The following is a 26,987-nucleotide window of genomic DNA, read 5'->3' as shown; positions in this document are numbered from 1 at the left end:
GCGGGGCTGTGAATCCACTCTGGATGAGCCAGGACTGTACAAAAGACCTATCCAAGGCGATGAACCTATTTTGGGGGTGTGGTTCAGCACCTTGGATAGCTTGTTCCAACTGGTTCTGACTGAAGCCCAGAATGGATTCGTAAGTCCCACCGAAAACGTTCTGCTCGCGGGCTTCCTGGAGAACGTCCGGTTGGATGCATTGCTAGACGCTGGCTCTGATACAGCACAAGTTTTCTTAACCCTTTTCATCCATTGCCATCCTTACTGTATCCAGGGTATCCTAACATGCACGAAGCTGAGTCTGTCCTGGTTGATGGGTCCACCTGAGATGCTTTAACTTGTGTGGGTCAAAGGACAATAGAAAAAGTTCTGGGGAAACGTAGGGAGCAGAAAGGACCTAGAGCTGGCGGGCGAGCCTCTGGCGGCCATGAAAAAGCTGCTAGGTCGGACAGGCAAGGAGGTGAAACTTCTGGGTTTGGGGGTATCAGTCAATAGAGAGCTCTGGTGGGAGGGGGGGACCCATGCGACCCCCTCCCTTGGGGTCAAGCTATCACAAGGTTCTGAGTTTCCTTCTGGTTCGCTGGCTGCAGATGGCAAGAGTTGGGCTGGTGAACATGGTGCATCTTAATTTCTGCCATTGGTTATCGGGAAGAAGGAGAACCTAGACACGTGATTGACGTTTCCATTAGCCACTTTCATTGGCAACCAACAGTGTGATTCCCCAGGCTTCAGGGCGCATGGGGCAGGCCGTGGTTAATTTGACACAGCCCCTTCTGGAATCCTGTGGCTTCGTCTCACCTTCTGACAAGCCAAAGCCTACCTGGAGAACCTAACTTTGTTCTAATTTTTATTTATTTATTTATTTATTTCTTACATTTCTATACCGCCCAATAGCCGGAGCTCCCTGGGCGGTTCACAAAAATTAAAACCATTCAAAGTATAAAACAACAGTATAAAACCATAATATAAAATACAACATAATGTATTATGTTCTCCCAACCAATCAGTCAGCAGTTTGGGGGAGTTTGTGAAGTCTCTCTCCCCCCCCCCCGTTCTAAATGGTTGAAATGCCTCTCTGAACAGCTCTATCCCTAAAATAGGATGACATTTTTTAGGGCTGTGCACAGCCCACCCACCCCGCCAGACTTGGAGGCCATTTCGAAGCCATTTCGGCTTGGCCGACGCGCTTTGGGACCGAAGTGGGTCAGCCTTGCAGGTTCCCGGGTGCCCGCCACACGGCCGGCGCCCAGGAAAGCCATGTACAAGGTTGACCGGGAGACCACTGGACTCTCCCCGCCTGCCACTCACTCCCCTTTCCCAATAACTTGATTACATCTGTACGCCTTTGAATAGTGAGAAATCAGCAGTTCAGAAAGGGGTAAAGGCAATTTTTTTAATCTTTCGTTTTCGGAGGTTGCGTATTTAACATTGCAGGCAGCGGCGCACCATAGAATCATAGAATGGCAGAGTTGGAAGGGGCCTACAAGGCCATCCAGTCCAACCCCCTGCTCAATGCAGGAATCCACCCTAAAGCATCCCTGACAGATGCTTGTCCAGCTGCCTCTTGAAGGCCTCGAGTGTGGGAGAGCCCACAACCTCCCTAGGTCACTGGTTCCATTGTCTTCCATGTCGGAAGAGGCATGCCCACTTGTTTAAGAAAGGAGCTGGGATGCCTCTTTTAAGATGATATTGCAAGACACGCTCTCTTCTCTTTAAGGGAGAAACTGGGGTATCTATTGCAAAAGTTATTCCTTCCTATTTAAGAGAGGAGCATGGGTGACTCTCCTAAGATGATATTGAAGAGAAATGTACGGATGCCTCTTCTAAGGTAGTATAGCAAGCGGTATCCTCTCCGGAATAAGAAAGGAGCAGAGAGTCCTCATCTGTGATGGCAAGATTCCTTCCTTTGTGAACCGCCCAGAGAGCTTCGGCTATTGGGCAGTATAGAAATGTAATAAATAAATAAATAAATAATAAAATTCCTTCCTGCTTAAGAGAAGAGCAGCGATGCCTCTTCCAATATGATATTCCTTCCTATTTAAGAGAAGAGCAGCAATGCCTCTTCTAAGGTGGTGTTGGAAGAGGCATTCTCTCCTGGTTAAAATGAAAGAGAAACTACGAAGAAGGTGCTTGATTTTGTAAGTTCTTGCGTTAAAAAGAAATTATCTGTTTTAAAAACAGCCTGTTGCCCAGTTAATCAGGGGCACGCTTTGAAAGTGTCAAAGTTATTCTAATTAATTAATTGGCTAAGTGGGCATTGTTCAAAGTGTGCGGCCTTTTCCATGCTGGTTTAAAGGGAAAAGAAAATAGCAGGTGTGGAAGGCAAGGATTAGATTCTTAAATTGTCAGGGTGGCAAAACTGGGTCAAGAGCATGTGCTTGTGTTACAGATTCCTTGCCCGCACGCTCGGAGGATTTTGCTCACTCCTTGCAGTATCAAAGAGACTCCATTAACACCAGCGATACGTTTTCTGATCTTTTGTCGGCTTCTTCTAGCACTCTGCTGGCAGAACTGTGGTTCTCGGATACCTAGACTTTGCCAAGATGTTAGCCTGGATTGCTCTACCTCCCCACCACCCAAAAAAAATATGTTTGATATTATATTAATATTTGTTGGGTAGATATGCGTATGGGTTTCACACTGTCACTTGCCTGGGAGCTTTCTCCAGCCATTGGCTGAGCTTCTGTGATGTCAGAAACTCATAGTCAGCAAAAGAATGTTGACAAAATGCATCTGGTGTGAGTGAAAGGACTGGTTTTGGCTGACCTTCACCAGGGGTGGGTGGGGTGGAATTCTGTCTAGAGATGGGATGTGGGTGACTGACAGTCTGGTGACTCCTTTCTTGCTTCTGTATTCCACTGGGATGAGAGGTATACACTTCAATCCAGGCCTAAGGGGGGGGGGGCGGGTTTCTCCAGGAGATTTGTGGCAGCAAAGGTAAAGATGACTGAATGCCATGCATTTAATCCAGAAGTGTTTTGTGTGTGTGTGTTTTGGGATGGGTTTTTTTGCAGCACCTAAATTTTGCCAAGAGAATTTTGAAGGCGGAGGGATTTTGTGGGCAAGGAAAGGTCGCTTTGGTTTTTGAAGCTGCAGATTGCCTTTTGATATCCATTTTCCTAGATGTCAAACTGTAGCTTAGTGTTACGTCCGTGAGCGTTCCCCGGTCTTCACTCCGTCTCTGCTACAGGCATGGGGAGGATGGGAGTTGTAGCAGGCTTTGATGATGGTTTGTCTGAACAAGCCAGCTTCAAACTGTGGCTAACAATCCTGGCTTGTTTGGATAAACCGTAGTCAACACTAACTGCAGTTCCCGTTTTGGACATCAGAATAAACCACTAAATGTAGGAGTTGCTAAACATTTGATCTGTTATCCCGGATTAAATGCATGACATTCATCCGTCTTTACCCTCCTGCAACTCCCTTTCCTTCCCTCTACGTCACGTATTCCCTGGCTCCGGGAACCAACCCCCCTCCCTTTTACCCATCATGCCTTGGGGTTACGAGCAAAGCCGGCCAGCGCCTGCAAGCGCCTTCTAGTTCTCACCCATATCTGGTTGCTGTGTGAACAAAAACCCACAGAATTGCAATCCTATGTGGACTTACTTATGAGGACGTGCTACTGAACGCAGTAGGACTTACTTGTGAGTCAGCCTGCTCTGGGGATTCCGGTCCGTGTCCCTGGGCACCCAGTTGGTGCTGGTAAGAAACACGTTGGGATGGAGGGAGAAGGGGAAGAGTTGGGCTACATCTCCCATCATCCCCAGACAGCTGGGTATTGTAGTCTAACACACCTGGAGGGCTGCCAGGTTGAGGGAGGCGGGATTTAGAGCCATCCTGCCCCCTGTCCTTGCCCTCCTCTCGGTGCCCCCAATCTTTGAATTAATATATTTCTTGGCCTCTCCTTCTTTCTTTCTTTCTTTCTTTCTTTCTTCCCCCCCTTCTCTCCTCCCGTTCTAGGTGGCCTTCAGATCGAAAGCAGCGAAGAGACCGACCAGGGGAAGTATGAGTGTGTGGCCAGCAACAGCGCCGGAGTGCGCTACTCGTCACCCGCTAACCTATATGTGAGAGGTAGGGAGCGCCATGGCTCGCAAGATGGCAAATACGACCGCCCCACAACTGCGCACCCGTGTCACCCCAGATGCTCTCTGTTGCTCCCCTGCTGCGTGGGGGTCTTGCGGCCTCTTTTCCAAGACCTGGGAAGGAAATGAAAAGGAAGTGATCCAGGGAGGTTGGGGCAACCAATGTTGTGAGCAAACATGTGAAGAACCGACGCCCCAGGGTGGGAACCATGGCCCAGCATTTTTAGGCCTCTATGTGGAACCCCATCAGGGCGCAGTACTGACGCAGAACCACGTACCGGGGCTCACGGGGCAACCGACAGAGGAGGGCCACTTGCTAGCAGGCAAGATCCTGAGGGGCCCCCTCCAACCCAGCTCTGATTCCCCCCCTACCCAATTCCCACAGAGCCAGTGTGGCGTAGTGGTTAAATTGTTGGGCTGGGAGTTGGGAGACCTGGGTTCTAGCCCCATGGAAATCCACTGGGTGACTTTGAGCCAGTCCCAGACTCTCAGCCCAGCCTCCCTCACAGGGTTGTTGTTAGGATGAAATGGAGCAGAGGAAGAGGGTTCTATACGCCGCCTTGGCTTCCTTGGAGGAAAAAAGGCGGGATATAAATGCGATAAGGAAATAAATTAAAAAATTAAAAAGTAGTAAATCACTCTACAGAACCGCCCCAAGCCTGCAAGCCCTGGACGCGCTTTGCCCTTTAATTTGGAATAGATGAGTTAATTTCCTGCCGCAACGGGCAACCCATGGAAGCCCATGTCTACAATGTCACCTTTACGCTTTTTGAATCTTCCCGGATCCCCTGGAACTTTGGGCATCGTCATTTAGCTGAGGGAAACTTCGGATGCAACGGAATTCCCACTCCCGTTCGGTGAATCGTCACCATGCTAACGTTTCCCCTAATGCGAGGAGGCGAAGACCAGCCCCCAGCGGCTTAGGCAGGTTTCTGAAACACGGATTGACGTTTGCACCGTGAGTGAGTCTCTAGAACCTTTTCCCAGGCAAAGGGGCGTCATCAGCTGGATTTGGGAGCGACACCCCCCTCCCATTTGATGAGTTCAGTTTGTGATGTGGTCCTCAGTTTCCTCCCCAAAGTCCAGAGGTGCATTTTTTTTCCTCTCCCCACACCCTGGTTTTTCTCTAGCAAAGAAATACTTAATGAGTCCTTTAGCAAAAATCAAATCGGGCATTTTTGGGGGGAGACGGGAGCCCTGAGTTGGCTGAAATTGGGGGGTGGGGTCCCCACACAATCTCCAGGCACATATCTGTGTCCCAAGGAGGAGGCGTCTTAAGATTTGAAAACGGCATATGGAAACTCATTCTCCAGCCCAGTTGACAAAAGGACGCTGTAGGTCTCACCAAAGCTGGCAGGGCGCCCTTGCATCACACGCACCCGGGACGCTAATGCTGTCCGTAGTTTAACGAAGTCCTGGGAATGCTTCATAACTCCGTGTTGAAACTCCTCTGAAGAATATGGGGCAGGTATATCATAGGAGAATGGAAACGTGGCCTACCAATGCTGCTATGTCGGTTCAAGCCACACCCCATAATGCTAAAACGAACATACACAGTGGGTGTTGAGTTTATTTTTTGTCCCAAGAGAAATGAAAAAGGTAGAGGGCTAACTTTGAATCTATTAAGTACTGTCAGCCTTGCGGCCCGTGGCTTCTGCGGCTGGGGAAAGCCAAGGATTTGAGCCAGAACATTCTCCCAGGAAGGCCTCCGCTGTTGACTCGCGTCAACGCAAAGACGATGTTTATTGCGATTATGATTTAAGCGCATCAAAGTGGGTGCCTGTCACATCAGATATGAAAAGTGCAAGCGTCTACTGACTGCAGCTTCTCCCCTTTCAAAATATTCCGAAGCGGCAACCAGGAAAGGAACTGAGAAAAGGTGGACAGCAACGGAAAGGTTGCATTTTTTCGTAGCCAGTGTCATAACTCACTCACGGCCCTTTAATCGGGAGTTTCCATCCAAAGTCCAAAGGGTCTGCCTCTCTCCTTAATCGCAAAACAGCAGGAGACCAATTCTGTGTCCCTTCCTGTTAAAGGACCAAGCTAATAATCTCGAGTGTGTGTCAGAATGTGCCTCAATAAAAAGATTGAGAAGGGAACACCTTACAACGTACCCAAATATATCCCATCAGCTCCATTTGGCAGACCGCTACATGTTTGATAAACGTTTGGTTCTCACAGCCTGCGACCTTGGGCTGTTGGCGTCCCTGGCATGTACCAATATGATGCTGGTGCACTACATTCAGTTCAACGGATCCAAAGTCATACCGGTCTGCTAAAGATAAAAACTCCTGTTTGGGGAACACACCCATTACGGCTTATTTTTTTAGCGAGTTGTTACATCCACACTCATAAAGGAGTTATTGTTGTGGTTGTGACCGTATTGGGGGAAAGAATTACACAAAAATTACATATTGCTTCCATCCTTAATGTCTGGCTCTAGTTCAGCAACCAGCAGTATGAAATCTTAATGTCTGGGGTTGTGCCAGAAGAAGTCTGTGCCATTGATTTTGGCCAACGGATGAAAATCTCTGTAGTCTTAAGGCAGAGTTTGTTCCCTTTCTTAGGTCTTACAGAAGTGGGAATTTTAGCCTGCCACAGTTTGGAACTTCAAAACGGTTCCATTTTTCCAGTTCTTTTCCAGTTTGTCCTCTGTGGTTGCTTGTTTTGTGTAAATCATGTTTATTCTCTTCCTCCCAAAATTGGAATGCTTTGGCCTGCTCACCTATAGAGAACAGTGGAAAAGGTTTCCCCCCCTAAAATCTAGACAAATTCATTTTTCCCCCTATGAAAATTCATGCTTGTGTTGGTGTTCGTTCAGCACTGCGCAGTAGTGGCACCTAGAGGCAGAAAACAAGCATTACACGAATTAGAGCAGGAACTGCATGTTTGAACCTGCGACATTTCCCCACACCAGAGAAGAAGTTGGGTGGGTTTTTTTTTTTTTGCCAGAGCTGTCCCAAACTCAAATAACCAATGGCAAATATGCAGTGATTCCAGACTTTCTTGTTACGGTTCAAACCCTGCTTCAAAAACGCACATGTGTCTGTGTGTTTTCAGAGGCCTCCGTGTAACATTCAAAAGTGGGGCCTCGGTTCTCGATGCGGGGGGCATCCAAACAGGACGGGCAAAGTGGAGGCTCACGTGGCTGTTTTTAATAACTTCTACTTTCCCTTGTTTTTAAAAACCCGAAAAGGGGATCCGGAAATGGGTTTCATGTGGTCCTTAGAGGAAAAGGCGGGGTGAGGTGCCACATGAGACAAGGATAATGGTTTTGTGAATTGTTCTTTTCTTTCATTGTTGCTGCTGCTACTCCCAAAGAGGGTTGTCGTTTCTAATGGTTTCTCCCATAACATGCTTGTGACTCCAAAGAATTTCAGGGGTGAGGTAGAGTTTGTAGTCCCCCACTCCCAATTTTTTAAAAAATATATATGTAGGAGAGAATCTGGAGTTTTCCCCTTTCTTGTTTTTGAGTGGGCTTGGATGTGGGAAGGGAGTTGACCATGGTTGGAAAGTGGTGTTTTGAAGGCATATCCACATGGACACTAACTGCTGTTGCCAATTTGGCGTTTCTGTGCTAAATCAGGAGTACGGGAAAACGGCATTTTTAAAAAGGGGGGGAAATACAGAGGTCCTGGTTCAGTTGGGTTAGATTTTGAGTGACCCACCTTTTACTGTGGGGTCGGGGGTTTGCTAGTTATGCCCACCTCCGCCTGCTCTGTCGCAAGATTGGATTTACAACAGTAGCCAACCCCGTGAGGACATGCCTTGAATCGGTTTTCGGTTTTCGCTGCACCTGCCAAGGCCTCTCTTGTAAACGCATTTCGAAGAACCGCCGGCGAGCCGAAATGACGGTGAGGAAGGCTGGTAGGGGAACCGGTTCCGTTTATTTGGGGGTGCAGTGATGTACGTTTTAATCTTTCTTCCTCCGAGCCACAGGGGGTTCGCCAGGTTTTGATGTTGGACGAGGGGTGGGCCGCGGGGCTGCCGGCGGGAACCCCACGGGGGTCCTGAATGCGGGGGCGAGGCGAACTCCTCCTGCTAATTCGGCAGGGCGCACCGCTAACACCTTACGGGATGAGGTGCACCGCCCGCCCCCGGATCCAGGCCCTCATAAAAACATTGCCTGTGTCCACTTCTCGGTAGCCCCGAGGGCCGGGAAAGAAACGGGACTCAAAGGGTTGTGCTGATATTTTTAAAAGCTTTTTTTTTTTTTTAATTTAAAGACGGAAAAAAAAAGAGAAAGCAATCCATTTGCTGTTGCCAGCCTTGAAAGGCCTTTTTTTACTCTCTCTGTGTTTCCCCTATTTTCTCTCTTTTCCTCATGTCATTGTGTTCTGCATCAAACCCCTTTAACATCCCTCAGAGCTACGAGAAGGTTGGTGTGGCTTTTTTTCTTTTTTACTTTCTTTACCCACATTTTTACATTTCTTAAGAGAGAAATATCTTATATATCGATATATCTATATCTTTTTTTTTTTTTTAACAAAAAAAAAAATATGACAAATATATAAAAATTAAAATTAAAAAAAAAAGAGAGAGAGAGAGAGAAAGCAAGCAAGAAATATCTAGATAAAAGATGACGCGCGAGACCCGGGTCTCGTTGGAGATGAGTTGAGTTGCATTGTGGGCTCTCTGCATCCGTTGGTAACGTTGCTGCGTTCTGTGCACCTGTCTGTCGTCATGGTGACCTTGCCGTATGGACATTTGGGCCTGCTGCATGATAGGAGAATGTTAAAAGATGAACTTTGCATGGTGGCCCTTTTCAGTTTTTTTGTTTTTGTTGGTTTGGCTCATTATTTATTTCTCAAATTGCGTGTGTGCGTGTGTGCGTGCGTGCGTATCTATCTTATCTCTATATCCATATAATTTCCAAATTTTATTATGATTTCGTTTTTAGTGGACTTTTCCCAATTTATTCCTTCTTCAGTTTCCAGTTTTAATTTTTTTGCTTTCCGTTTTTTCTCTCTTTTTTTTTTGGTTCATCGGTTTCAATTGGTTATGCTGTGTTGTAATTTATTCCAAATGCATTGTGGGGAAAAAGCCAGTGTTCCTGCTTTCCTACCTCCAAATCTTACCCCCCCCCCTCCAACCCAGAGTAATGGAATCACACAGTTCTAATCTCTGTCTGAGGAATCACTTCCTGGGATGGGTCTTTAGAAAGAGGGTCACTCATCAGACGTAAAAAGACTTTATAGCAAAAGAAATCTAAAGTTTATAGACCATTTCAGGTTAAAAAAAGAAGAAGAGAGAATTATAGCTCCGATAGTCTCGTTAATAAGAATTAACTGCCTCAGAATCACTACCACACCTTCATTGCCTACTTGCAATCACCAGAGTGGATTTAAGCAACGGTCCAGCCCACATTAAAAATGGCGTACAAAAGATTATGCCCTTTCAAGCCACATAAATTGATGTGAAATGGCTGCCGCCATCAAATGCAGCTCCTAGCGCACATTTGCTAATGGCTATGAGCTTCTTGCTTTCATCCATCACGATTTTATCATCTTAGTTTCGCCCGTAACTATTGTAGAGAAGCCAGGTGTAAATGTCTCCAACAAATCAATACGTATTATGCTCTTTATAAACCACTCTTTGAATATGCTGTTTTTGAGTATGTCAGAGTAGGGATGGAGGAGTTTTAAGAGACCCAGCCCTTAAATCATTGCTCTTCAAAGTCTTAAGTTGTTTTGGTCTTCTGTTGAAGGTTGAATTCCATGCAGAACAAAATGGCGGCCATCAAAATGGTGGCCATCAGTCTTAAGAAGATGTTTTGGGCTTCTGTTGAAGGTGGAATTCCATGCAAAGCAAAATGGCGGCCATCAAAATGGTGGCCATCAATCTTAAGAAGATGTTTTGGGCTTCTGTTGAAGGTGGAATTCCATGCAAAGCAAAATGGCGGCCATCAAAATGGTGGCCATCAGTCTTAAGAAGATGTTTTGGGCTTCTGTTGAAGGTGGAATTCCATGCAAAGCAAAATGGCGGCCATCAGTCTTAAGAAGATGTTTTGGGCTTCTGTTGAAGGTGGAATTCCATGCAAAACAAAATGGCGGCCATCAAAATGGTGGCCATCAGTCTTAAGAAGATGTTTTGGGCTTCTGTTGAAGGTGGAATTCCATGCAAAGCAAAATGGCGGCCATCAAAATGGTGGCCATCAGTGTTAAGAAGATGTTTTGGGCTTCTGTTGAAGGTGGAATTCCATGCAAAACAAAATGGCGGCCATCAAAATGGTGGCCATCAGTCTTAAGAAGATGTTTTGGGCTTCTGTTGAAGGTGGAATTCCATGCAAAGCAAAATGGCGGCCATCAAAATGGTGGCCCTCAGTCTTAAGAAGATGTTTTGGGCTTCTGTTGAAGGTAGAATTCCATGCAAAACAAAATGGCGGCCCTCAATACTCTTCCTCATTGTTTCCCCCCTTCTGCTGTATAGTTCAACCTCAAACCTAGTTACAGAAGAGTGTTTTTAAGAGTCTCGTCTAAGTTAATAACATATAGAGCTTTAATGCGGGATTGACACCAGAGGTGAGACACACCCAGTGCAAGAAGGGAAATGGCCACAGTTGATGTTATCAAATGAACCGAGGAAACTTGGGGTACATGTTTCACAAGTGGCTTTAAAGAGACACTTGATTTCCATTTTCAGTCATTAACTTCTCCCTGGAGAGTGTAGAAAGTACATAAACCAGATGCAACCTTCTGAGCTCTCCCCGTAATCAGTTCCAAGGCCCAAAGTTTTTCTTCTTCTTTTTTTCCTGAAAATGTTACCATCTGAGCATATGCAGAGTGCTTTTCCTTTCTTTTTAGAGGGGAAGCAGCTTTTAAGAACTCAGTGTTATAACAAAGCTCCTGTCCTCAAGGCTAAAATTTCCCCTCCGTAACATTTATTTGTTTGTTCAGTTGAAGTTACCTTGTAGAAAACGAGCAAAGGTTGAAAGCCAGAAACTTCACAAACTGCTCCCACCCCTTTCTGGGCCAGGCCAGTAAAATTCTGGTGGATCTGCTACCCCCACGATATCACAGCACAGAGGCAATCTTAAGATAAAGAGAGGCAAAGATCCTTCCAGATGGGATTCACTCCCAAATCCTCTCTCCAGAGTGGCGTTTTTCAGATTCCTAATCCGCAGTTTCTTCTTCTTTCAAAATCAAACTTTAGAGTCTTGTTTTGCTTTGTTTTTAAGGCGACCTGCACCACAACCTTCTCCCCGCCCTAACCACAGGCAGCTTCAGTTTAATATTACAACTTCACATCATGCCAAAAGATTTACGGTTCCGCCACCGCGCCCCAAAACGGCCTGTCCCCCTTTTCCGGCACGGCTCCTGGCGTTCACCCAGATCTCTCCTGCCTGCCTTACTCTTCCCTCTCTTTCTGTATATGCCTGTTTCCTTAATTAGGGGAAAAAATGGTAGCAAAATAAACTTAGTGGGTAATGCTCCTAAGGTACAGGTATTAAAACTGTGTGATTGGATTTTATTTATTTATTTATTTGAGAAATCCCGTGCAACTTTTGACGGTTATTTGTCTCATTATTTTCTCTCTCTCTCTCGCTCTCTCCTTTCTTTCTTCCTCTCTTTCTCTTTCTTTCCTCCTTTCTCTCTCTGTCTGTCTTTCTCTTAAGATACAAAGATTTCCATGCTCAGATATCTCTCACACACACACACAAACACACACACACACCCCATCCTTTTCCATACACTCCCCCCCACTGGTAAGGTTCAAGAGTGTGTGCTATTCACATGACTAGTTCCTTTTGGGTCCTGGGTTGTCAGGCTAGAACCCCAAATAGCTTTTAGGAAATGCTGGGAAACACAAAACATTCTCAGCTCTATTTCTCCTTCTTTCCTTGGTGTGACCAGGGTGCAACGCCGCTTTCCACGGGTTTTGCATTTGATCGCCACAACTAGGGATGCGCTGGTGAATGGGGTGAGCTTGTCTACCCCTAGTAGACCGTTAGCTAACTTAAAATGCAGCCACGCATTTTAGACTACAGACTCAGTAGTATTTTTTCAATGTTCCTCGTTATTATGATTACATCCTGCATGTAGAAAATGAACGTGTCAAGGAGAGTGCTAGGGGTTAGTGTCCGCCCACCTCATCAGTTAGTTTTCTGCATGCAGGGAAGTCGTGTTCGTGTGTTTCTGTAAACATGGGGGAGCTTGCAAAAATGCCATCTTTCCAGTCTGCAATGGAAAGGCAGGACTCCACCGTGCAATTTTGCTAGACGTTTTTATTCGTTCCTGGGAAATAATTCTTCCCTTTAGAGTTTGTGGCTTAAGTCACTTGGCCATTCATTATTTCACTCCCAATCTATTGCGGCCAAAGTTTGGAGCACAGGAGTGTCCATTTTGAGGGAGGCTTCGATCCCTGGAATATTTTGAGTGTAGATGAACTTTAATTGAGAATGCAGAATGAGGGCTCTGGGGTGTGGGGGGTGTATGTGTGTGCTTGGGTTATCTTCAAAACCTTTTCTAAATCCACCTGCATCAGAAGTCAGGAAAGCGAGGCAGCAAAAATCTCCTCGACTTCAATCCTTCTTCAAACACTCTTTAGAAATAGAAATGAAAAAACAAACATAGGGTTGGATCCAGGCTTTGGCTGCAATCCTGCCCCGTTCACCTGGGTGTAAGCCGCATTGAAATCATAGAATCATAGAATAGCAGAGTTGGAAGGGGCCTACAAGGCCATCGAGTCCAACCCCCTGCTCAATGCAGGAATCCACCCTAAAGCATCCCTGACAGATGGTTGTCCAGCTGCCTCTTGAATGCCTCTAGTGTGGGAGAGCCCACAACCTCCCTAGGTAGCTGATTCCATCAGTGGGGCTTGCCTCTGAGTAGACAAATTGCACTGTTAGTTGACGTTAGACCCTGTTGAGAACACTTGCACAAGCAAGTCATGACTTGAATTAAGTTCCAATGGTTTGAATCCAGCTAACGGCTTCCGTTGATGCAACGGTTGATGTCATGTCCTCAAAAAAATATCCCAGTGTTCGCCTCCGGAGATTTTAATGGTGCAAGAGGGGCGAGGCGGAAATCCGCTTGTGCGATGTTTGATTTTGCCTGGGAACGAGATGCAGCAAACCTAGACTGAATCCAACCCTCAGAAGCAGGCAAACATTCACAGGCTAGGACAGAATTTGGCCAGCCTTCTAGTTTGGCGGAATGGGATTCACCAGGTGTAGAGGCCAGAGGACGTTTTACCTTTCAAGGAATCCGTAGCCATTTAAAACAGACAACTCCATTTCAAGTGAAAGCAAAGTTAAGACATGCGTTCGGACAACACAACAGTCAATGATGGGTTAATAGTCAACTCCACGGTGGATTATCGAGGGGTGCTTCCCACATGACATGATTATAATCAACCATGGTGTGGATTAAGGCCAACGTCAAGTTGACTATTAGTCAACAGTGGGTTTGATTGACACATCCCCCACCCTCTCTCCCCCTTGTATCCCATCAGCCTTTGCAAGTTCTACTGGCTGGACTAGAGTGGCAACCGTCACTTGGTCGCTCTTGCCAGGGGACTCTGTAGTCGCTGAAAATAACCAACTGCGTGTGACGAAATAGTCAACGGTGGTCGTCACGCAACACGCTAAACCAATGGTTGTTCAGATAATCAACTCTGCACAGCTTGGGTATTTTGGCCAAATAACCAACCATGGTGTGAAAAAGTCCCGACAAGCAACACAATAACCAACCGTTGATTAACCGACTGTTGACTATTTAACCTACCATTGGTCATGGTGTCACCCAAACCCAATCAAAGTTGGGGGGGGGGACCCAAAAAAGAGGATGCACCATCATTCTTGTCTTCAGCCACAGAAGTATGGCAGCTTTAACTCTGTGCTGAGGCGTGAGCTAGTAAAAGGAACAGAGGCAACTAGAGTGGCCATTTATCATGTAGAGAGAGGACTGCCCTCTGTTCAAAGGCATCTTTTGAATAGACTGTCCTGTACTTGAAAGGCTGTCTGGTCCTTGCCTAGCTTGAAGATAAAAAAAGACCTGTAAAAGGGAGAGTGGCAGAGGCCTTGAAGTTAGCAGTTGGACAGGAAATGGAAGAAACAGGTCTATAAATCCCCTGCTTAAGATTTTTTCCACTAGGGTGAAATATATTGTATTCCTATTTAAATTATAGTCATTATTTCCAAATTCGCATCTACCCACGTGCACATTTTGTGCAAATGGGTGTCCTCGTTTTTCCTTTCCCCCCCCCTTTGGGGATGCATTTCCTCTATAACGCCACCCCTTTTTTAAAAAATTGGGCACCCCATTAAGGATGCAATCCTATGCCGGATTAGACGGAGGGGGAGGCCTACAGGTGCTGGCATTCCCCACTCCACATGGATTGTGCATTCCCCCAAAATGTGGACGCGCCCTTCAACTTCTGCTCTCACTAGCCCACGTTGCCATCTTAAACTCGGTTTCCTGGGACAAGATAGTAAGCTGGAATGAAGGCCGCCGTAAAACTCCGTGAAGTCGTGATATATTTTTAAGGGGCGTTTTGTTAGCCTTTTAAGGATACAATCCTATACAGGGTTAAACAGAAAGAAAGACCTAGCATTTCTGGGAGTTGTAAGCCTCCCCGCCATTTAACCCTGCATAGGATTGCGCCCTTAAAAGACTAACCAAATCTGGTTTTAAAACGTATCACGGTTTCACCTTGCGCCCACCCTCTGAGTTTTATGGAGGCCTTGACTCTGGCTTACTACCCCGTCCCAGAAATCAGAGTTTTAAGATGACAACGTAGACTAGTGAGAGCAGAAGTTGAAGGGCACGTCCACATTTTATTGGAATGTGGGCAGAATTCAGTGCAGTGCTGGCTCCGGGTTTTTGAGGACCATTAGGGAAGTCATCCTCAGTGGCCCTCATACTATCATCACCACCTGAGTTTTGCCGTCTGAGGTAACTTTTTGCTCCCCATGGTTTCCTCCATGGACGGTATTGCCATAGAGTAGTGGTTTTTTTTAGTCTGTTCCAGAAAAAACAAAAACTAGGGGATCCTTTAAAAGTTCATCAGGGGTCTTCACTTCTATTCATCTTCCCCTACAATGTGGGCTCAAGAATGTCCCAGAATGCCTTGAAACATGCCGGGGCTTTACACAAGTCAATGTTGAAAATGCATTACCGGATTTTTGAAAGTTTGAAAGCTGCTTCCGTAGAGGAAGGAAATTTCCCTCATAGGGGTCTGCCCTAAGTGTAGGGTTAAATGCATTCTAATTAAGTTCCAAACCAGGTTCTGGTGGAATATCCATGAGTAGGGTGACCCTATGAAAAGGAGGACCGGGCTCCTGTATCTTTAAAGTTGTATAGAAAAATGGAATTTCAGCAAGTGTCATTTGAATGCATGTAGCACCTGGTGCAATTTTGGCTTCATCATAACAGTTAAAGCTGCAGGAGCCCTGCCCTCTTGACCAGATACAAAGAGAGGAGGGCACCTGCACCTTTAACTATTGCGATGAAGAGGGAATTTCACCAGGTGCTGCTTGCATACAAATGACACCTGCTGAAAATCCCTTTTCTCTACAACTGTTAAAGATACAGGAGCAATGTCCTCCTTTTCATAGGGTCACCCTAGTCGTCAGGCTCCTTGTGAAGGCCACTTTGCAGCGGCCGCCATTTTGTTCCGGCGCTTCTGCTTTTCCTCATTGGGTCATTTTGTCAGGGATGGGATTGTTTATTGCTATCTGCCCCTACTAATACCTTAATGCTTGAGAAAATGTTGGGGGGGGGGGTTCCCCTCAAAACTCAACCGCCCTTCACCGTGAGGGATGCCACAACGGAATTCTCTAGAATTCGGCAAGCAAGGAACAGGGGAAATAATGCCATGTTAAGCAGTCCTTTATAATTCCCCTCGCTGTCTGCACTGAGCTCTGGAACTCGGAGAGAGAAAGAGAGTCTATAGGCAGTATCATTTCTAAAACCTTTATCATCTGCACCCTTGCATTGAGAGAGAGAGAGAGAGAGAAAGAGAGAGAATTGTTCCAGGGTAAGTGAATGCCCTCTGTTGTTTTGAACAGTCCTCTACTCTGAAATTCCATTTTTAAAAAAATACATTTAACAAATCCAGTGAAAAACACACTGTTTATGCAGAAGGATTTCTCAAGGGTTTCAGGGAAGTCTGACTGGATATGACGAAATTACTTAAAGGGCGCTGGGCAGGAACACTGCGCTCCGTGTGATTTTAAAAATCTCTGCCTGCTTATGTCTTATATGCCTTTTTTGCATTGCTGTTTTGTTTTAGGGGGGGAAATTTTAGATTACACCTTGTCACGTTAATTTCAAAGCCAGCTTCTTACAAACGCCCTGTCGTTTCGTAGGACAGGGTTGGTGCAAGTGCCACTCCAGACCAAATTGGGCTTTTACACGATTTCCGTTTGTCCCGCCGCACCGAATAAATTTTAAAGAACGCAACACCTGTACGCCGAAGAAGAGAAAGCAGCCAGCTTAGCCAGCCCTGTTTGACCCAACATATCGCAAAAGGTGGAATTTGATTTGTTGAAATTTGGAAACCCAACGGCGAAGGAACGACTTTGGGATTTGCTAAATTGAGGGAGAAGCGAAGGAAGGAAGGAAAAGAAGAGGGACAGAGGTGGAAGAGAGAGAAATAAATGAATAAATCTAAATCCACCCAGTCGTAAGCTAGTGGTAGAACCAACAAGAGATTCACACGCAACCTCTTTGGGGCAGGAAGGACAGGTGTAATCTAATCTTCACTACAAAGATATTAAGGCTGCACATTATTTTGGGCTCCTTCCCCCACCCCACCCCCTCCCTCATTTTGGGGTACGACGGAGTGGACTCCTGTCTCACCAAAATGCCAATAATGTCTGCCTTCTCACCTCATTCAGAGCAGCGGCTTGCCGGGTGTCAAAATGTTTAACACCATTTGGTTTCTGTTTGATGCTTTCAACCAGTCACTTCACTTTCTTTGTTTCTATATTTGAGTTGTGTTTGTTTATTTGTTTATTTTTTAAAAAAAAACAAAAACAAAACAAAAATTAACCATTCTCTTCCCCCCTCCCCTCCTTCCCTTCTTTTATATAGCTAAATTAACTTCTCTTTCTCGTGTTCCTTTTATTTCACGTTTGGGTTTTTCCGGCCCTCACCCCACAACCCTGCCCTGAAACCTCCTTTCTAATTTTGACTTGTTTTTCCATGTGAATCGCTGTTTGAAGAGACCGAGTTTGCATCCAAGAAGGTTTCCCCATCGCCATCTGCATTCTCACCACTTCCTACACCTCGCCTACCGCCCCCCCCCCCACCCTGCAAATTCTTCCTTTTTCATGGGCTAATCTGGGGAAAAGATAATTATTATCAAGCAAAATCGGTGGTGGGGAGGAATTGAATCGATCGGTCCTCAGGATTTTTTTTTCCAGCTGCATTCTGGGATTGCGACCCAAGGGCAGAGTGTTGTGTCGCAAATGCCCACCAAACCTGGATTCTCCGTTCTTCTGCAACCAGGTCTGTAAAATGCTTGCGCCCTCCCCGACCTTTCCCTGTGACCCATGTGGACCCTTCTGGCTCTCACGAAAGGCAGCTTAATAAACAGACATTGCCTTTCTACACAAGGCTTTTATTGTACTCCCGTGACTGCTCACTCCTGGTAGTTTGCAGGTCCTTTACATGACGTTGCCACCCTTCAGGACCTCTCCCGTGCTTTGCAACCATCATCATGGGTTGTTGTTTTTTTTTCCTAACAAGGAAAATCTGTTATTATTTAGAAATAGCGGAATGAGAGTCTCATCTAATTGTGTAGTTCTGTTCTGCCACAGCGCCATCTAGCGGCTGTATAATGAAACATATAGAAAGGCAGAGAAAGAAAGAAAAACACGTGTAAAGGAGCTGATATTAAACCCGCAAAGAATCCGGAAGAAGAAGCCTCAGTAAAAGTGCAGAACAAAAGCCTCATGTAGAAATGCCCTGACTTTCCCATCTGATCCTTTTAACTGGAGAAGGCAGGGAATGAACCAGGGACCCTTTGCCTGCAAAACAGGACTCTACCACTGAGCTGAGTTCATCCGCCAAGTGAACGAAAAATGAACTTACATGTTACGAGGGGAAATATAGCTTCTTCCGACCTGCACCTGATTCTCCCCTCTTCCTACTAACCACTAACATCTGGTTCCCTCCAGATGTTTGGTGATACAATTCCCAGCATTGTTTGCCACTGGCCATTTGGCTGTGGCTGATGGGATTTGAGATCCAAAACACTTGGAGATCGCGAGGTTGGGGAAGGCTGGTGTAACACAACACAAGGTTTCACAGAGCCCCTTTTCAGGCGTAATATAAACCATAGTTTTGCACTGCATGAACAAGCCACTGTCTCCCTCCTCCTCTGGTGCAGGCGTTGATTCTGTTTGCATCTAACTGCACTTCGTTGTTCCAACTAGAGAGCGCTGAAAGAGTCAGATCTAGCTTGCGAACAAACTACGAGACCCTTCAGCCACTACGGCTGGCACGGTTTCCATTTTTACAATGAAATAAAATCTAGTTTGGGGGCTGCCCGTTGCCCACCCCAGTTTAAATTGTGGCTTGTCCCCGCAAGCCGAGCATCAAACCATGGTTTCTAATCCTGGCTTGTTTGGATAAGCTGTAGTGTAAACCAACCTCGGTTCCTGGTTTCGGGGGGGAGACGGCAGCGGTCGGTCGGCAGCAGAAGCGGGTGCTTCTGACCCCGTGCCTGCCGCAGAGCAGAAGAAGGGAGAGGAAGCAGGCTGATGCGTATCACGCTAAACCAGGAGTGGGAGCTCCCACTGTTTACCCCTGGACCGCATACTGGTGCTGGAGAGGGCGGAAGCCAGTGCCAGGCAGGACCACCCCCTTCTCTCTCTCTCTCTTTCTCTCTCTCTCTCTCTCTCTCTCTCTCTCTCTCTCTCTCTCTCTCTCTCTCTCTCCCTCTCTCTCTCTCTCTGTGCCCCTTTTCTCTCTCTCTTGCTGCCACTCCCTTTTCTCTCTTGCTGTTACCCCCAATGCCCTCTTTTTCCCTCTTCCTGCTGGCCCCCTTTTCCTTCTCTTTCTCTTGCTGCCACACCCTTCTCTCTTCCTCTCTTGCTGCCCCCTTTCTCTCTCTTCCTGCCAGCCCCCTTTTCTCTCTCTCTCTGTCACCCCTTCTCTCTCTGCCAGGCTCTTTTCTCTCTCTCCCTCTCTCTGTGCCACCCCCTTTTCACTCTCTCTCTCTCTCTCTCTCTCTCTCTCTCTGCCAACCCCTTTCTCACTGCCACTCCCTTTTCTCTCTTGTTGTTACCCCAATGCCCTCTTTCTCTCTCTTCCGGCCAGCCCCCTTTTCTCTCTCTTTCTGTCACCCCTTCTCTCTCTCTCTCTGCCAGGCTCTTTTCTCTCTCTCTCTCTCTCTCTCTCTCTCTCTCTCTCTCTCTCTCTCTGCCAACCCCTTTCTCACTGCCACTCCCTTTTCTCTCTTGTTGTTACCCCAATGCCCTCTTTCTCTCTCTTCCGGCCAGCCCCCTTTTCTCTCTCTTTCTGTCACCCCTTCTCTCTCTCTCTCTCTGCCAGGCTCTTTTCTCTCTCTCTCTCTCTCTCTCTCTCTCTCTCTCTCTCTCTGTGCCACCCCCTTTTCACTCTCTCTCTCTCTCTCGCTGCCACCCCCCTTTCTCACTGCCCTTCCCTTTTCTCTTTTGTTGTTACCCCAATGTCCTCTCTCTCTTTTCCAGCCAGCCCCCTTTTCTCTCTCTCTCTCTCTCTCTCTCTCTCTGTCAGGCTCTTTTTTTCTCTCTCTCTCTCTCCCACCTCCTTTTCACTCTCTCTCTCTCTTGCTGCCACCCCCTTTCTCGCTGCCCTTCCCTTTTCTCTCTTGCTGTTACCCCAATGCCCTCTTTCTCTCTTTTCCAGCCAGTCCCCTTTTCTCTCTCTCTCTCTCTCTCAGGCTCTTTTCTCTCTCTCTCTCTCTCCCACCTCCTTTTCACTCTCTCTCTCTCTTGCTGCCACCCCCTTTCTCGCTGCCCCTCCCTTTTCTCTCTTGCTGTTACCCCAATGCCCTCTTTTTCTCTCTCTCTTGCTGCCAGCCCCCTTTTTTCTCTTTCTCTCTTGCTGCCACCCTTTTTTCTTTCTCTTTTTGCCAGCCCCTCCCTCTCTCTCTCTCTCTCCCTCTCTCTCTCTCTTCCTTCCTACCCAGCAGGCTTTGGGAGAGTGGCAGTGGTGGCTTCTTATCCCCCCAACAACCCCTGGCTTGCCGTTCCCGCAATGGTTTCTTTCACCCTTGTGATTGTTTGAACGCAGCCAAAAGGTGCTTGATTCCAAGCAGATCAGCAAACAGGTTCATCACGCCACATTTTGCATGCCGTCGCCATATGGGGGCATGGACCAGGATTGCACAAACCTGGCCTGGATTTTGTAGCATGAGAGCAGTATGTACCACACACCATTTTGAACCGGGGTTGAAAGTGAGCAGGCTTACCATGAACGTGATAGGCGATCTCAACCTCTGCCCTAATTCGAGCAAAGGGATTATTCATACAACCCACACCCAGCACCCACCAAATGTTCTTTTGTGAAACTCCCTATGCCCTCCAAGAGGTCAGGTTTTATCGCTGTGGATATAAGAGAAAGTACCTTCAAAATGTTTGAAATAATCTCACATAGGCATTGGGGTGTCTTTATCCTGTCTCCCTAACCCTCCAAGGTAGGACAGAAAGCAACAAATTTAGCCCCAGGGCATCAAATAAACTTTCAATGTTAGGGGAAAGGTTCAATTCAGACCTAACATGAAACTTCTCCTCCATCATGGCTTCAAGGACAAAATTTAAAGCATCCACTTCGTGCTTTAAACTAACTGGAGTTTCTTGCCACGTCCAAACTGGGGACTCTAGTTAGTTTAAACTGTGGTTTGTTGAGACAAGCAAGGATCACAAACCATGGTTTGACCCTGGCTTGTTTCAATCAAACCTAGTTTAAACAAAGCACTGTTTGTCCGTCTCCGAACATAACAATAAACCATGATCAGTTTAAAACCAGGAAGCAGGTCCTTCCCATTTCCCCCCTTTCATCCATGAAGCTTGTTCACGTAATACTCAACTATGGTTTAGTTTTAACATCTGAACTGGACCTGAAGTGCACGATTAAACAGTGGAACAAGCCACCTATGGAAGTTCTAAAATGTCCTTCCATGATCAGACTGGCTAGGCGATCATCAGAGCTCAATCATAGCCATAGGATCCCCACCTCAAGGCAGAGCATTGAAATTGGATTCATTCCATTTTTAAAAATCTTTCGATGCCACCTACACCCTCCTTTCCCCCCTGGGGACACCAAAAATTAGCGTTCCCTTCAGACTTCGATTCACAGCGCTGTCCCAGTCCCACAATTGTTTACCAGTTTTATTTAATTCTGATTAGTTCTTTCTTTCCTTCCTTTCTCCCCCTCCCCTGTCCCCCCCGCCCCAAAGCTAGACTCAAATTTGCTGTCTTATTCTGTTTCGATGACAACTCTGGTGTTTGCATTCATTTCTGTGTGCCATTTTTATCCCATTACGAGCATCTCTCTTCCTTCCACATCCTCTTCTACTTCCTTCTTCCCTCTGCTTTTCTGTTTATTTCCAACCTGCCCCTAAGCTACATATCCAACTCCCCACCCCATCCCGTATCTTTTGAAAAGCGAATCCTTTCTGCCTATTTCTCAAACGCCTGCCCTGCCTGCATGCCTTCAGCTGTCCTCCACCCTTCCGTTTTGTTCTCCAACATGTCTCCGTATTGTTTCACACGTGGCCCGCGCTGTTTTCTCGTGGATCCATTTTTTCAAAAGCATTTTTGAACCACCTCATTCAATTGAACTTGGGGAAGGCGAGCTGCTGAGACGCTCGAAAGAGAGACCTTTATGGAAGATGCTGAGATAACACACACACACACACGGCCACAAATCTATATACACACACATGCTTCCTTTGGTCACTTTTCTGAGTCTCTCCAGGTGGTTCATTTAGATCCCCCAAGTTGCGGGAACTTTTAGATGGCTACCTTGGCACAAGAACATAGGAGGCTGTTTTACTCCGAGACAGCCCATCTGTCCATCTTGCCCAGTATTGTAAACACTGGTTGGTGGCGTCTCTGATGTTTCGGACAGGGAACTTCCCAGTCCTTCCTGGAGATGGTGAGGATTAAACCTGGGTCCTTTCCCATCCATAGCAGGTCTTCTACCACTTGAGCCCAGTCCCTCCGTAGATTAATGACCATACAGTTGGTTCCTCTTGTTCTTTTGGAAGTACTACGGTATCTCCGTTATGAACGCTTCAACCAGCTTCTGAGCCCGTTTCAACTGTGGCGTGAATTCCCAGGTAGACAGACAAGCCCTGGGAAGTAACTCTAGTTGCTAGACGACCGGAGAACGTCCGGAGAAGCTAGGAGCTGGCGGAGAAGCATAGAATCATAGAATAGTAGAGTTGGAAGGGGCCTACAAGGCCATTGAGTCCAACTCCTTGCTCAATGCAGGAATCCACCCTAAAGCATACCTTACAGATAGTTGTCCAGCTGCCTCTAGTGTGGGAGAGCCCACAACCTCCCTAGGTAACTGCCGTTTGGTTTCTACCATAGCATGGACTGCTGACCTTCCCAACTAAGCTACGGAGCCCAAAAGTCTAAAAGCTCCTCTCTCTGGGACATGAGAATATTAAGAAACGTTTCGAAATCGGAACAAGCGCCCGGGAAACCCACATTCCATGACGAGAGCTGAGCCAGTTGGTATGCACGGAGCACTTGTGATGGGCTCCGTTTTGCATGGCGGTCAAAGGTTTACATCCACCGCTTTCTCCTTCCTCTCCTAGGGACCGGGGGAGCTCAGAACTATGGTGCCATTTTTATTTTTATTCCATTCTTTTAAGAAAATGATCCCGCGGGAACAGCGCTCTCTCGCTCGCTCTCCTCGCATTCCTTCCCACCCCACCGCCCCCCATGTAAGGTCTAGGAACGTCATTCCATTTCCTTCGCCCAGGAGGTGTCCACCCCATCCATCCATCCATCCTTCGTTTTGTTTTTCTCTCCGTGTTCGCCGTTTCCATGGCCTTGTTTTTCTTCTCCTTTTGATTATGATTAATTCTATTTTTATTATATTTATTATGATTATTCTATTATTCTGCCAGGGCTGTGATGTGCCAATGTTGAACTACCACATTGGTCCACATCAGCTAGAAAAAAAAAAAGTATGCAGCATTTTAAAAACGGGTTTCCCCTTACCCCTGATCCTCTCTGTCTCTCTCTCTGTCTCTCTCTCTCTCTCTCTTTCTTCTGTCTCTTCCTTTTTCCTGATCCGTGTGGGCATTTGCTAGTAGCCCAGTATGACAACTTCCAATGTTTCACATCTCCTTCCCCCCCTTCTCTCTCTCTCTATCCTTCTCCTCCTTCTCTTCCTCCCTCTCTCTTTCTCTCCTCTATTTTCTCTTGGTTTCCTCCCTTTTTTTTGCATGATGTTTGTGATTCTGAAAGCTGCATCTATCGATGGAATCATGTCAGATCTTTCAAAGAGGCTTTGTTAGGGCTGATATACCCAAAAACCACAAAAATTTGATTAGAGTTTCTCATCTTTTTTTTGGTTTTCTTTTCTTTTTGGCTTCTTCTCCCACCCACGCCCCTCGTCGCTGCTGCTTCTTGCTCGCTTCGCCGAGGGGTGGGGGGAAAGGAGAAGAAAAGGGGGGGCGCTCCTCTCCTATTACGTCCCGATGCCTTTCGATTTTCGGGCTAAATTTTTGGCCACCTCCAGGGAACAAGTCCCCCCTCCCTCCTCCCGCCCTGCCTCCTGCCCATCCCATTTTCTTTTACCTATCGAGGGGCAAACTTTCCATCACTTCAGTCTCCCTAAGGAGTTTCTGGCTGAATGGATCCCTAGAAAGGACCAAGGCTTTGAATAGATGTCCATTTTAGCCCACTTCTACACCAAATGGGTAGGCCAAGGCCGCTTGCTACACGGCCAAGCTAGCCTGAGGCAGGCAGACTCGCCCGGCAGTTAGGATGGTCTTGTGCATCCAGACTTGAGATAGCACTATTGCTCTTCCGCTCCCCAAATACAAATTTCTGGACGAGCCGAAAACTCATCAGCTTTGTTATTCTCGGCGTTTCCGCCTGACACTAGAGCGTCATCAGACAAGCGTTTTAGCGCACCCGCGGGTTTTCGCAGGTCCTTTTCGCCACGCTGTCGGCCCTCCAGGGCTCCTCCTACTCGTTTTTCCATCTCTCTCTCTCTCTCACACACACACAAACACACAAGATCCAGAAAACCCCATTCATTTGGCTGTGACGGAAACTTGCTGCCATTTCCTGTTCAAGAGAAACACCACGATAAAAAAACACCTGCTGAATGGGCCACGTGGCCATTGCTTACTTCCTCTTTCTTCCCCGTGCGAAGAAAGAGGAAGCATCTCGTCCCTATTGTGGGATAGAAGCAGGAGGCAAAACAACGGTAGGGAAACGCAATTTCCCCCCGTCTGATGACGCTCTAGATCAGCCTTCCTCAACCTGGGGCGCTCTAGATGTGTTGGACTGCACCTCCCAGAATGCCCCAGCCAGCTGGGGCATTCTGGGAGGTGCAGTCCAATACATCTGGAGCGCCCCAGGTTGAGGAAGGCTGATCTAAATGGATTTGCATTCCTGATGTTATGGCTAGAAATTGGTCTTCTTTTCCCTTTCTCCAACCCTCTCTCCCTCTGCCCCGCCATATTTTTCTTAAATTATTATTTATTTATTTTTGGTCTCTGGAGGAGGCTGGGTTGTTTACGAAGGACCGTTCCCCCCCCCCCTCTCAAAAATCCTGGTTTCAGATTCAAGGAAATAAATACCGGGGTGGAGTGAGGGGAGTAAGAATCAGCCGCCCCCCTTCACCTCTGCCTGAAAACGGGCCGGGCGTATCTCAGAGTCGGGGCTGGCGGGGGGGGGACGCCCTTCCTACACACGTCCTACCAAGGGGGGGGGCAGGTCCGAAGGGCAATGTCGTCTCTTTCTCTTTTTTAAAGATGAGAAATTGCTAATAAATTTTTGTGTATTTATTTGTGCTGTGATGGGTCTAAAATTGATCAATGGAACCCCGTTGCTATGAAATACCGCTTTTATGTCTATATTCTATATATTGTTTGTGAAAGTAAATTATTTTGAAGTTCTGTTTTCTTTTCCTTTATTGATTGATTTTTGGTAGTCCGATGATTTTTTGATTTCAGCCTTTTTTTTTTTTCAAAATGAAGGAACAGCAAATAATTAAAACCCCATCTGTATTTAAATTCTCTTCTGCTCTTCTTTCCTTTTTCCCTCCTTATTTTTCTTTTTTCTCTCTTTTTTTTCCCCTTTTCCTTTGTTTTCTTTCTGTTTCTCTTTTGTTTCGTATTTCTTTTTGTTACCTCTGTGCCTTTTGTCCACAGTACGCCGCGTGGCTCCCCGGTTTTCCATCCCGCCCTCCAGCCACGAGATCATGCCCGGGGGAAACGTGAACATAACTTGCGTAGCCGTCGGATCGCCCATGCCGTACGTCAAATGGATGCAGGGGGCGGAAGACTTGACCCCCGAGGACGACATGCCGGTCGGCAGGAACGTCCTTGAACTCACGGACGTGAAGGATTCAGCCAACTACACCTGTGTGGCCATGTCCAGCCTGGGCGTGATTGAAGCCGTTGCACAAATCACAGTGAAATGTAAGTTTGCGCCGTTCCGTCGGACTTGCGCAACCGTCGGTGCTGTTGGCTTTCGGCGCTGCCTGTTGCCTAGGGTGACCATATTTTGGAAACCAAAAAGGAGGACAACATGGTCGCCCCCAAGGGGGCGTGTCCAGCACCAAGGGGGCGTGCCCACCCGAACATAGCCTTGGTCACATGTCTGATTTTACAGCACACATTTAAGACCAATCTCTTCTACATAACATCTTAATGTTAAAATCACTGAAATAAAGAACAAGTGAGAGATTCAAGGTATCTGAAATTAACTTCACTCACTCCTACTTTTGTAGGTTTTGCTGTACTTTGAAGCTTTTGCTATACTCTGTGTGTTACATTCTTCCCTTCCCGCAAATATCTTTTCTGACTGTATCTTCACTCATTGCAAGCTGCTGTTATTGTTAACAAGGTTTGCTACTGGCCTCAGATCTGTTTCAAATTTGGTGTGGCTAAAGCTCTACCTAAATCCTATCATGGTACAAAGTTTCATCTCTTTAACTTTAAAAATGACGATTTTAAAAATAATAATTTAAAAACCTCAATTTTAAAAAAATTCCTAAATAAATCAATGGATGAATGTATCTGTTTCAAATTTGGTGTGGCTAAAGCTCTACCTAAATCCTATCATGGTGCAAAGTTTCATCTCTTTATCTTTAAAAATGACGATTTTAAAAACAATAATTTTAAAACCTCAATTTTTAAAAAATTCCTAAAAAATCAATGGATTAACAGGTCTGTTTCAAATTTGGTGTGGCTAAAGCTCTACCTAAATCCTATCATGATACAAAGTTTCATCTCTTTAACTTTAAAAATGACGATTTTAAAAATAATAATTTAAAAACCTCAATTTTAAAAAAATTCCTAAATAAATCAATGGATGAATGTATCTGTTTCAAATTTGGTATGGCTAAAGCTCTACCTAAATCCTTTCATGGTGCAAAGTTTCATCTCTTTATCTTTAGAAATGACGATTTTAAAAATAATAATTTTAAAACCTCAATTTTAAAAAAAATCCTAAAAAATCAATGGATGAACAGATCTGTTTCAAATTTGGTATGACTAAAGCCCTTCCTAAGAGCTACCATTGTGCCAAGTTTTATGTCTTTATCTTAAAAAAATGATGGAGTAATAAGCATTTTTGTTAATTCCCATTAGAGCTGCTCTTTGGAAAAAAATCCGGATTTCCCCCCCTCCCGGATTTGCCATCAAAAACCCGGACAAATCCAGGCAAATCCGGTCATATGGTCACCCTACTGTTGCCTGTGGTCATGTAGCATG

The 26,987-nt window shown here is 46.2% G+C and overlaps 1 protein-coding gene across 1 annotated transcript in view; it reads left to right on the top strand.

Moving 5' to 3' along the window:
- Positions 1-26,987, top strand: part of PTPRS (protein tyrosine phosphatase receptor type S) — a 219,968-nt gene that overhangs the window by 95,621 nt on the left and 97,360 nt on the right. Inside the window, exons 6-7 of the mRNA XM_063147033.1 lie at positions 3,961-4,071; positions 25,422-25,691. Coding sequence (XP_063003103.1) covers positions 3,961-4,071; positions 25,422-25,691 — 381 coding nt within the window. The remainder of the gene's footprint in view (positions 1-3,960; positions 4,072-25,421; positions 25,692-26,987) is intronic.

Source organism: Elgaria multicarinata, chromosome 23 (assembly GCF_023053635.1).
Source record: "Elgaria multicarinata webbii isolate HBS135686 ecotype San Diego chromosome 23, rElgMul1.1.pri, whole genome shotgun sequence".
Taxonomy (NCBI): domain Eukaryota; kingdom Metazoa; phylum Chordata; class Lepidosauria; order Squamata; family Anguidae; genus Elgaria; species Elgaria multicarinata.
The sequence above is the reverse complement of the archived record's forward strand: the minus strand, read 5'-3'. Positions and strand labels throughout refer to the sequence as shown.